The 12,140-nt window shown below is 33.4% G+C and overlaps 2 protein-coding genes across 2 annotated transcripts; one reads left to right on the forward strand and one right to left on the reverse strand.

Annotated features, from left to right (window-relative positions):
- Positions 1 to 4,363: 4,363 nt before the first annotated feature.
- LOC115446010 (programmed cell death protein 10) lies at positions 4,364 to 7,990 on the reverse strand. Its single transcript, XM_030172550.1, has 5 exons — positions 7,699 to 7,990; positions 6,604 to 6,781; positions 6,280 to 6,412; positions 5,477 to 5,638; positions 4,364 to 5,293 (listed from the first exon to the last, which is right to left on the reverse strand). Exons 1-5 carry the CDS (start codon positions 7,768 to 7,770, stop codon positions 5,209 to 5,211), a joined length of 630 nt encoding a protein of 209 aa, XP_030028410.1. The 5' UTR covers positions 7,771 to 7,990; the 3' UTR covers positions 4,364 to 5,208.
- A 418-nt stretch (positions 7,991 to 8,408) lies between these two features.
- Positions 8,409 to 10,024, forward strand: LOC115446011 (actin-related protein 2/3 complex subunit 5-B). The gene is made up of 3 exons (XM_030172551.2): positions 8,409 to 8,659; positions 9,002 to 9,074; positions 9,241 to 10,024. Exons 1-3 carry the CDS (start codon positions 8,520 to 8,522, stop codon positions 9,478 to 9,480), a joined length of 453 nt encoding a protein of 150 aa, XP_030028411.1. The 5' UTR covers positions 8,409 to 8,519; the 3' UTR covers positions 9,481 to 10,024.
- Positions 10,025 to 12,140: the final 2,116 nt, after the last annotated feature.

Consider the following 12,140-nt stretch of genomic DNA (forward strand, 5'->3'; position numbering starts at 1 on the left):
TGAAATTCGCTACTTAACTATTGGTTCGTGTATTATAATGAATGGTGAACTATTAAAAAAAGTATTTACAAGTATTATGCTTAACACTTTGCCAAAAGATGTACAAAAAACTTTAGGTGGATAGACACTAACTGAAAGCTGATATTTATTGTGGACAAGACTCCCCTTAATTGGTCATACTCGTGTACATAATAATAATCATTATCACCGACAGTTCTGAATTAACCATAAGTCGTCGTTGAACTTTCATCCATTTAGATTTGTATAATGTTACAATTTGAATTGTCTGTATAAATCATGTTAACAGTTTCGGTTATCGAATGATATTATCTCCTATAAAAAATGTTTTGTTTTTGCAACTATGAACGGAGATTGATGTGCAACAATTACGGGATGCTCCTCGAGCATACATACAAAATGTGTTGCATCGACAACTAGCTTTTTCTGAAGTCTGTGATGCTAATAGGCAAGTGGATATAAATGGATCTTCAACAGACACATCCATCGTGCTATTTTACATTTTATGTGAAAAACTTATTCGACACTAGGAATCCATTTAACAAATAGCTTCTTTTGGTTTATGCATCCGTATGATTAAAGTGGGATTGTGCTCCAAAAATTATAATTTGTCTTTCTAAAGATTTTCAAGTCACTCAACATATATTTTAAGAAATAAGTTTTAAACCCCAGCGCAAAGTAGTTTGTCATTAATATGACTTCTTTGTATGTTTGTGACCTCGTAGTTCCTAAACGAATGCACCGATTTAATCTCTGATTTAAACGATATCGTCTTAGCTGTGTTTAAAGAAAAACCATTAGTCTTTTAACGTTCATCCGTTCTTTCTTTCTTAAAGTACCTATCATTTTCGATATTTAATCTACTTTCAATCGTATAATAGACTTGTTCGTTGCATTGCAAAAATACTGATGTTGTAGATTGGACAGTCTGCAGCTCCAACTTTACCAGCCAAATTAAAGATTTTTTTATCAATACTACAAACCAAAATAAATTGCAACATATACGAAATTGTTTATGTTAGTTCTAAAAGTAATTATCTAGATCAGAGTTTCCAAAACTTTTTTCTCATAGAGCCCTTTCAAAATTTTGCTGGTTCCGGTGTTTTTTTTTTGGTTTCGCAGAGAGAGTGCATTACAACTATCGCCCAACCATTCGCAGGGGCGTCTGGAAAGTTATGTTGGGGTCACCGTGCCTCATACGACCCCTATCAATGATATCTGCCTACAATGATAGGTGAAGTTAAGCCAACATTTTAGTAATTTACTATCAAGCCAGATAAATCTTCGTGGACCCCCGCTTACGAATTGTGGACTCCCATTTTTTAGTCACGCTAACGTAGTCGCCGTAACGTCTCCCGTCTCCTGGGAATAGGTATCAATGATCTAGATAGACATTAAGCTGGCCCCGGCATATCCAATTGGAATATAATTTTTACAGTTATTAATTACTTATTAATAAACGCAATATACATTATTTTACACTGATTTTCAGAAAGACAGCGACATCCGTTTTATTTAAAGTCACCGATCTTAATTGCACACTATTGTAATGATACACGTGCTGGCATAACTCATTCACCTTAAGAACAGGAATGAGACAGCGTCGAACATTTTATTCGTACCATATGGGTAACAATAACTCTATATGAGTTACACGTTGGTACAGTACTGAGCCACCATATCACACACTTTCATCTGGGCGATACGGCGCCTGCGCAGGACCGTATACGTCGAACTTAAAATCAATTACGCCTCCGCTCCAAAGCTATGAATATTTTAACTGATCCGCATGATTTACTCATTGTTGGGATTCAGTATCATAAGAGCAACGCTCATATTTGATCCGGAAAGAAAGTAACCCATTGTATTGAATGGCTTGACGCACATGTGAATGTGAGCATGCTTTATTATAAAATAAGTATATGTCCCTACAATATTATATGAATGTGATAAACAGAAATGTTTATATTAAAAGCATAATGACAAATAGTATTTAAATACTTCCAGGAATTGATGAACTTATTTTATTCATTTGTAAATTCCTACGTTTATCCTCAAAGCGCAACAAATGTACCGCCACAGGTAAGATAGGGGACGAGTATATCGCCATATTGAGCACAAATTCCCATTCCAGCCAGATCAGGTGGGTTTTCATATAAGTCGTAAACTCACACAAATTTATATTGCCAGCCTTAGGTACTGAACCTACAAATTCACGGTCTAAATACAGAGCCACTAGTAGATCAAAGAGCAATTGAATTTAACTCTTAACTAAAGAAAAAAAACCTATGTAAATCTTTCATATTATGTTACAAGTTACAAAACATATATAATAATATAGATAATAATAATATCAGCCCTGTACTATATACTGTCCCACTGCTGGGCACAGGCCTCGTCTACTACTGAGAAGGATTAGGCCTTAGTCCACCATGCTGGCCTAGTGCGGATTGGTAGGCTTCACACACCCTCAAAATTTCTGTAGAGAATTTCACAAGTATGCAAGTTTCCTCACCATGGATTCCTTCATCTTTAAAGCAAGTGATAATTCACAAAGACACACATCATTTTAGAAAAATCAGATGTGTGCCCTTGGATTTTGAACTTACGGACATTCGTCTCGGCAGTCCGTTCCACACCCAACCAGGCTATTGCCGCTTATACATAACATAATATACCTAAATACAAATATAAAATCCAAAAATAATAAAGTACAGCTTTAAACTTGAGTTTTCATTGATACTGAAAATGATTGAACTATGGTGCACATTGATTAGCCACGTTTCAAAGTAAAAAAGTTGGACGCGGAAATATTTGGAGGTCGTGGAGTACGGATTCCTGTGTCAAGTGTCACGGGCAGGCCGAGCAGAGCGCGGGCGACCGCGGCGGGATCAACTGGCACGACCAGCCATTGTGCGCGCTCGCACGACGGGACGAATCACAACGCAGGCTTCATGACACATTAAACGCGGTCACGAAGTCATTTTACCCAGACTTTTTCATTGACACCGGCTGGCAATGTGTTAACGCCAAAAACATCACTTTTTTCCCACAACTTTCACGGTAAAACCAATCGTGACGTTATTTCTATCGAATTCTATTTGATGAGCAGTGATTCTTTTGTTATAAATGGGCACGGTTAGATCTTTTATTAAATATTAATATTTTTAGTTATTACTTATTACCTACCTACTTAAGCAGAAAATCTATCACGTTCCCTCCAAAGCAGTCAGGTCTGATATTTGTACATGCCACGAATACTCGTAATAATTCCAAAAGTGGTGACATACACGCTAAATAATAGCATAAAACGACTTAAGTTCTAAATTCTGATGAACAGTCAACCAGTAAATTACATTACCTACTGTATAACCTAAAATGAGCTATACATTTTTTATACTAATCTTAATTAGATTTTCAAGCCGTTATTGAGGATAAAGTCCTGTACACACAGATGGGCCAAAGATTGGAGAGGGAAGATGTAAGCTAAAATTGTGCTGACTGCTGACTAGTATTGAAAGGTAAGTATAATATAAAATAGATAAGGTACTTACCTACAGGAATAAAACGATAACTGAATACCATATTCCGCGATTAAAAAAATGCGTCTATAATGTGTAATTGCGTATATAAATATTACCTTGGTACCTCAACCTTATTCAGTAAGACCTAATAATTAGTAGAGTAGTTAGACCTAATAGTTAGTAGACCTAATAGTTAGAGTTAGTAGAGGGCCTTTACTATTATTTTTATAATATGTTTAATATATATCGGGGATTTTTTTCGTTTTGAATGTATTTGAATAATTATTCTTATCTTCTTTTTTAAACTTTTTTTATTTTCTTTTCTCTATTATAACATTAAATGACTTAGAGGCAGCGGCGGTTTTAGGGGGAGGCGAAACGGGCAACCGCGCAGGGCCTCGCGCTTACAGGGACTTTTTTTTACGATCTTACCAAGCAGAATGTTTAAACCGAGGAATTTTCTTGCGCCGTCCGGGGTAACGCGTTGTATTTATGATTTCGCCTGGGGCCTCGCGCCCATTAAGGCCGCCACTGCTTAGAGAAATAGTGTAAATTTATGTATAGGCAGGTGGTAGTAATTATTAATGAGATTAACTTATTTAGTAATGCACAAACATCTCTGCAAAGATTGTGAATATTCACAGGCAGCTGCCACACTGAAATCTAGTCAGTTGACATAACTTATAAATATAATGTAGGATAGTAAAAACTACAACCTATGAAATAATATACGTATATTAAAAGTTAGAAAGGCAACATCGTTAAACCCGGTAAAATATGACTAAAAATAGGATTAAAAAATATCAATGAAACTAAACAAATTCTAAAATATACTATATTAAACATCTATTTCACTTGTTACAATGTAGTGACGAAATTTATATCAAAATAATTGGTCATAAAAACTAAATGCATAATATGTGTATCTAACTCATCAAATAAGACTTCTTTTTGTGAAAAACATAATAAATATTATCTGTATTATTTTTACTTAATATTATAACGCGTTTTAAACAAATTATACTTTATATGACGCGTCAATTCGTGCTGTGATATAGTCTCTATTAATACAAGTAAAGATAAACCATCCAAAACAGATTGGACACTAGAAATAAAATAGCTACCCTCAAACCAAGATGATGTCCATAATATAATTGCCCCTTAGTATAACATCTACAATCATGTAATTTTGTTTATCATAAATATTTATATATTTTTTTAAATAACCCTTCTTAGATGTGCAATTCTAAACAATTTTTAAAGATGATAATATGTGTGTTGGATTAAGAATATTTATTATTATTATTCTTCTTAATAGTAACTTGATTAAGTAAAAAAACCGTAATGTTTTAGGATAAAAACAAAATTAACTATTGATTTCGACATAGATTACAGTATTGCAAATCATAGGTAAGATAATATGGTCCCAAAACTATCTTTTAGACCGCTGTGTGTATATGAATACAATTTAATATATTGTTAAAAATTTAATTAATTATTTTGTTTTTCTTAGTAGTTTCTAATAGCGTTTCTATTTAGATGGTTTATCCTAATATGTTGAATATTTACTAATAACAAATTAAACAATAACATTCATAATTTTCATTTAAAATTTAACAATAATTTCTCAGGCTATGCTGAGATTCTCATTATTATGTATCAAAAGTTACTCAGATTTGCTTTTAACAGTGTACAGTATTTGATTAGTTTGGTGTATCAAGTAGAGGGCACTGACAAACACCGCATTCGCTCTGGAAAAACAGAAATTATATTTTATTATATGTATCATGAATCTCAGTAAAAAAATTGGTGATTATTTACCATATAAAAAACAAAGTAATGTTTTGTACAAAATTAAATACATATCCCACTAATCAGGACATGCATTGCAACCACTAATCATTATAGTACAAAGATATCATATCAATACTCACTGTCCTTCCTTGAAATATTCCTTCAAGGTGTTAGAAAATCTCTTAGAATACTTCACAAACTCTCTCTTTCTCTGCTCCAGCACTTGTTTACCCGGCCCTGGAGTGTATGTGGACACTTCATTCACTGCATCAAGTAACTTTTTGATTGCTGAAGCTATCTCTCTGAAAAAAAAATGTTTTGTAATAAATATAGTTTGTTTCAAACATTATATATTATTGTTTTAAACTTACTCAATATATACCAAACTATCTTTACCTCACGGCCCCCCTCGCATGAGAGTTTTTTCTGGATTAAAAGTGTGCTATATATTTTGCCTGCAGAAATATTATTTCAGCAGCCTAATGATTTCTTATGTTTACGTGAATGTTAGACACTGAAATAAAAATATTTTACGTATCCCCACCCTGTAACCACAAAGGGTTCAAAGTCTTTGAAACGTTAAGAGAAAATAATAATCTAAATAATTGTGATAAAATCTATAAAATAGTTTTATTTCAATAAAACTAATGTACATCTTTCCTAGGATCTCAAACTATCTCCATACTAAATTTTATCAAAATCCATTTGGTAGTTTTTAAGTTTATTGCATTCAGACAGATAAGGCGGGGGATTTTGTTTATAATATTATGTGTCTAATAAATACACATAAAGTAAACACTTCAAGATCTTCAAAAATTCAGAAGTTATAATTTTCGTTGGCAGTACTTTTATAATTGATTATTGCATACAATGTACAGTGTGTACAAGATAAATACAAGTACAATAACAATTTAAAAACAAACAACTTTTTATTTGTACCCACTTGATAGTCTCAAGGAATGTTTTCCTGTCAGTAATCTCATCTGGTATCCGGCTCAATATTTTCTTCAGTGCAGCTGACTTTTTGTTCAGTTCTTGGAATGCTTCTTCAGTTCTGTTCAATCTCAGATCAGCACCTATAAAAATATTTACCTTCTTATTTGGAAAGGCAAAGAATATTTTCAAACATTTTGCCTAAAGATTTAAAAAAGGTTGAAACTTAGGCATGACATGAAATAGTAGAGACAGTCTTACCTATTACATTGACATAATGTCACATTTTGTTATGTGTTAATGACAGAAATTCATATATATAATAAAATCTTACTCTCAGTTTCAGTAAGAGTGCCTTGTAGCCGAAGTAGGCTTTCATTCATATTGACAGGGATGTCAGCTCGTCTCATGATACCGGCCACCAAGTCATAATTCAGGCCAGGCACAGCTGCTTCTGCTTTAGTGAGAGCTGCACGCAAACTTTGTGATGCTCCCAAATCATACTTCTCCAGCTGAAAACAACATTATTCTTTATTATTGGTAACGCAACAAAACTGCTATGAATAGTAATATGTATGTCTCCGCATAATAAAACAGAATTTTAATTAGAAATATATTATAGCAGACTAGAAAAATGCTAAAATTAATTAGTCCATTGTATTGTAAATTATTGACATGAGGGCAACATGAAATCTCAGGTTGGATTCAAATTTATGCGGGCAATTTGTATTGCTAGTACTATGCTGCCCTGCTTTGGTATATGTTAAATTGAAGCTACAGGAACTGGATTCAATGAAAAATATCATGTATGAAAAAATATAGATAAAGTTATATGAAATTTTTTAATTAAGAAACAAAATTAATGCAAAAAGTAAAAAAATAGGTAAGATGGTAAAATTATGTAAAAATAATGAGACGAATGAAGCCTTATCCTCGCAATAATGTCTTTAATATCAGTAACCTATAAAACAGATGATGTTATGCATTACAAGGAACCTCCCTAAGGTTTACCAAATTTAGTATTTATGATCCCAATTAATAAATTTGCCACAGGCAAAACACGTGATTGTAGGGCTCCAAGTAACATTTTATTGCACATTATTATGTTGCGTAAATCCTGTTTGTGGAGCTAAGTTTCATAAAATAAATTGAGCAATGTAAAAAGCAGAAAAAGGTCTTAAATAATTTTTACCTATTGTGTAATATTAATCAGTCTCAAAATGTTTAGTTGTATGAAGTACCAAATTAATTTACTACGTTGTTTTATTATCTGATATCGCCTCATCAAGCTATTGAGTAATCGCTTTATGAACATACTTGACATGTCACAATCACTACTCCATATTAAAATACGCACAATACCGTGTTAAATCTAGCTTACTAGAAAGAGTATAGACCCAGTTCTTAGACACTTCTTAAAACAACTCACCTGCGTTAAAACAGGGCGTATTAGAACTGGCAAAACTAGAGAAGTAACAGGCAATTCATCACCCATTGTCATCGTGATTAAAGTTAATTATTTTATGTTATTTGCAAAAACTTGACCTTTAACCAATTTTATTACATATGGAATATATATTGAGCCAATACGCTAATCGAATTGATTAAGTTTTGATACACTTTCTTAATCTAAAATGTTGATTGTTGACTTTGAAGATTTTTTATTCATTATTACGACTCTGGATGTAATTGTACTATAAAGTTTCATGTAGTGTTTCGGCTTGTCATTTTGGTTTTACCCTAGATTTTAGAAGAAATACCAATTCCCTCAAAGATTCTATTTATGGGAATATTAGTATAAAAATAATGTTTTATTTATTTTATGAAATAAAATAGGTACCTAAGTATAAGTAAGTACTTTTTCTACAGAATCTCTTACCCATATCACATCATCACCGTTTTACATCGTCTAAAAACGATCTTTGTGATCGGCAATAAAGCAATTAATATTATAGTAAATTAGATAAAATACATAAAAAGCTATTTGCTTCATATATATTATCAAACAGAAATTCTTTTAAAAATCTATAAGGTAAAATCAACATTGTAAGTGGAAACACTCATATAACGACTACGTTAAACTCCTAGTCTATGGTCATCAACGGCAGACTAGGCTGCATAGATGAGAGCCTTTGTCAAGAAAAAAGTACAAATATCTATGGTGCATTGTGAATCAGATTCACGTCAGTCAATCAGATAAGTCAATAAAAATAAGATATATTTGGAGTTTCGTTTGAAAAATTTTGGAAAATGGCAAAGAATACTTCCAGTTCTGCATTTAGAAAAATAGATATAGATCAATACAACGAAGACAATTTTAAAGAAGATGAAGCTGAACTATCCGGACCGACTGGACCAGACGAAAGCGAAGTCTGCGCACTGCTTAATCAATATCCTTTTAAAAAAACATGTTATCTATCGCCCCTAGTTAGCTTGGTGTCATTAAAACTCTCTCACATAAAAGTATGCCCCCTAGATTATTTGTATACATAGCATTGTGTCTTTTATGTTCGGACTTGAACGTTACAAATACAAAAGAATATCATGATAACTCAAAAGGTCCGGCATCACCTATATATTTACGGTTGCGAACAAACTCCATCATGATGCCACTATACTTACGATCAGGTATAACAGAACCACTTTGCTATGTCTGTATAAAAGAATGTTACTATGTATTAATTTATTTTTGCACTGAAACCTGTCACATTATTTCCTTAATTATTGATCACAGGTCGGTATATAGAAGCTTTAAGAGTGGTATTAAATAATGCCCCACTTGGATCATCAAACCAACAAGTAAAAGTGAGTATTTTTACAAGTTTATTTATTTTTTGTTATTTAAATATTTAAGTACCAGAAGATGGCACAAGATTGTGCGGAGTATGCAAATATAATTTTAATTTATATTTATTTTTAATATCCGGGATGTTCATGTTGTTAAAAATCTTTTCAATTTTTTTCTTGACAGGACAATGCACTAGCTCTAACGTTGAAAGTGCTACTGGCAATAAAATCTGCACAAATAGAAGAAGTTGTTGGGAAGTTACATCTAGATGATATTGATGTACTGATGAAGTACATTTACAGAGGATTTGAATGCCCTTCAGAGGGTTCCAGTGGTCATCTTCTTCTATGGCATGAGAAAGCTTATAACATTGGAGGATTTGGTTCTATTGTGAGAGTGCTGTCAGATAGAATGCGGGTATAACTTTTGTAAAGTAAACAATAGGGTTTTTGAGTATGTTTTGTTTTGCGCATTATTTAACATGTAACTCCAATTAATACAAAAAAGAAGTGCTATTTACAGAAGGAATTCATTTTTCAAAACAAGAAATATGACCATAATTCATATTCTAAATGTAGGTATGTACAGGAGGGGCATGAAGTGGGGATATTGCTCCATCTCTTTCTTACGCACACATCATAATTCCCAATGACATCATATCCAAGTATTTCATACTTTTTCTGTTTTTTAATTACCCCTACCACCTAATTTAAAATGCTTATAACTTGTGGAATTTCCACCAGATTTTAATGATTCCTTCTGTTAAGAATTTTTATGGCATATTTTATAAAGTTTAAACAAAAATAAGTTAAATACCCTATTTTGCTGTACACTTTTAATTTTTATGAAGTAAAAAATTCTTTGTACTATTATAATACAGTTTATAAAAGAATGAAAAGTGAAGCATGGTGTGTAAAGACTAAAGATACATATGTTACGTAAATAAATTCATAAATTATAAGGAAAATGTATTTGATTGATCTATTTAAAATAAAATTAATTCTATTGACTAAAATATCAAACAGTTACTCATGAAGAATATTATTCCTATTTGCACGAGTATGCTCGCAAGGGGGCCGAGGGGAGGGGGACTAGACTTAAGTACACTTACTTTCGAATGTATGTGCTTCTGTTGTATTATTGTGACAACATTATACTTGTATAAAATTTCCTAATCAAAATTAAATTTGAGATTTTGCCGCCAGCATCCCCCCTCCCGTGTTTTTTTGGAGATCTGCCGTGGTTATCTCCGAGGGTACCTGCTAACGATGTACAAGCGATCCCCGGCTTAGCAACCACGGCAGTCCCTCTGAGGATTTCGTGGGCCCTACCGTTATCGCCGAGGGTGCCAGAGGACGGTATGCTGGCGACTCACGGCTATCGGGTCACTGGCCTCGGGAGGAAGAAGAGAGGGGAAGGAGGAAAGGAAGGAGAAGGAGCTTTCTTAGGATGGTTGTAAGGGAAAGGGAAGGGAAATGTTCGCGAACCCTTATAGGCCTCAATGTGTATTTAGCAACCATGAGGTATACACATTGAACTGTGTGCCTAGGGTCGCGGCAAATGTGCCTCCATGCATGAGCGTGCATTTGGTGTGGAGACCAAGCCCACAAGAATTGCCTCGGGGGGGGCCTCTCCCGTGTTAGAAGCCGGCACACACATGCCTTCTCGCTAAGCCTACTTGTATAGACCAAAATATTTTTAAGTACTACAAAAACAGGTCTCTTGGAGACTTGAACCAACCTTTATTACAAGCAAAATGTTCACCAATGTTGTAAGTATACAGTGCTGGCTTTAGGGCGATTTTTTGCTGTGATGCTGTTGCGTGTTTTGTAAACACGCTTCGATACTCCCGCGCTATTTATTTTATTACCACAATAATAAACCAAAATACCACAATCACTGCAAATCTTCAAAATCGGCTAATATTCAAAAAGTTAACGATGTCTGATGAAGGCGTTGATGTAGGACCGACATTATATTATAATTTTCTTTGACCGACATTTATATCAAAGATTTATATTATGATCATCAACAAAAAATATATATATAGTGTTCTTAACAAAGAGGCTTTTATTAGATATTTTTATTTTTTAAGCTGAACACATGTCGTAATAATAATTTGCAAATATATACAATAATATTATGAAGGGCCTTACAAATAATGATAAGCCTAGTAGTCCGTAATATCCATAATATTGTCATTCGAAATATATTTATTCCGTTACAATGTAATACCTACAGATCAGTGGCGAAGGGTCCATAATCATATAACCCGATTCCTGCCGGCTACCGTTTCGTAATTCATGAAAAAAAAAAAATTATCAGAACGATTTGCGGACTGCATTTGTGCATATTAATGCCTAAATATATTGTGTGTCGGATTAACTTTCGGAATATTTCTATGGATTTTTTATTTTTGGTGAAACTTAAATAATTCTTAGACAAGTTTACCTTTTTTCAGCTCTATATTTATTACGAGATATACTTAGTTGATATATTTTTTCTGCATTTAATAGAAACAACACATTGAAACCTGATTTACACAAATAAAACTATAATTATTCTTTTTTTTTTTATTATAAGTAAGTATGTAATCACAAATTATAAAGAAAAAAAAGATAGTTCGAACCGAACACACATCGTGTGTTTTTGCCTATGCCTTGCGCATGGTGCCGTAGTTGCATATAAGTACTTAGGTATTATTTGCAACGGATCAGTTTTGTGCTAGCTGTACACATGTTGCGTCAATAACGTGTTATTATCATGTTGACCGCCGTTTTTTGCAAATCAAGTGAAGCGTGCCAAATAGCTTGACTGCTTATGGCTCTGACACCGACCCTGAAGCGCCACTGATCTAGCCGAAAAAGTGTCTGAGCCCTCAATAAATTCCGAGATATAGAGTATGCGGACTTTCACCCACGGTGTGCTGTTATCCCGATAGACTTATGTATGAACAGGAGGTATACAAACCAAAATTTTAAGGTAAGTAAGTATATCTTTAGCTGTGCACAACGCTAAGCTGACCTCACTGTCCTGAATTCTGATCTATCGAGGACGTTCTCGTATTTAAAATCGATTCAGTA

The sequence above is a fragment of the Manduca sexta genome, chromosome 23, assembly GCF_014839805.1.
Source record: "Manduca sexta isolate Smith_Timp_Sample1 chromosome 23, JHU_Msex_v1.0, whole genome shotgun sequence".
Lineage (NCBI taxonomy): Eukaryota > Metazoa > Arthropoda > Insecta > Lepidoptera > Sphingidae > Manduca > Manduca sexta.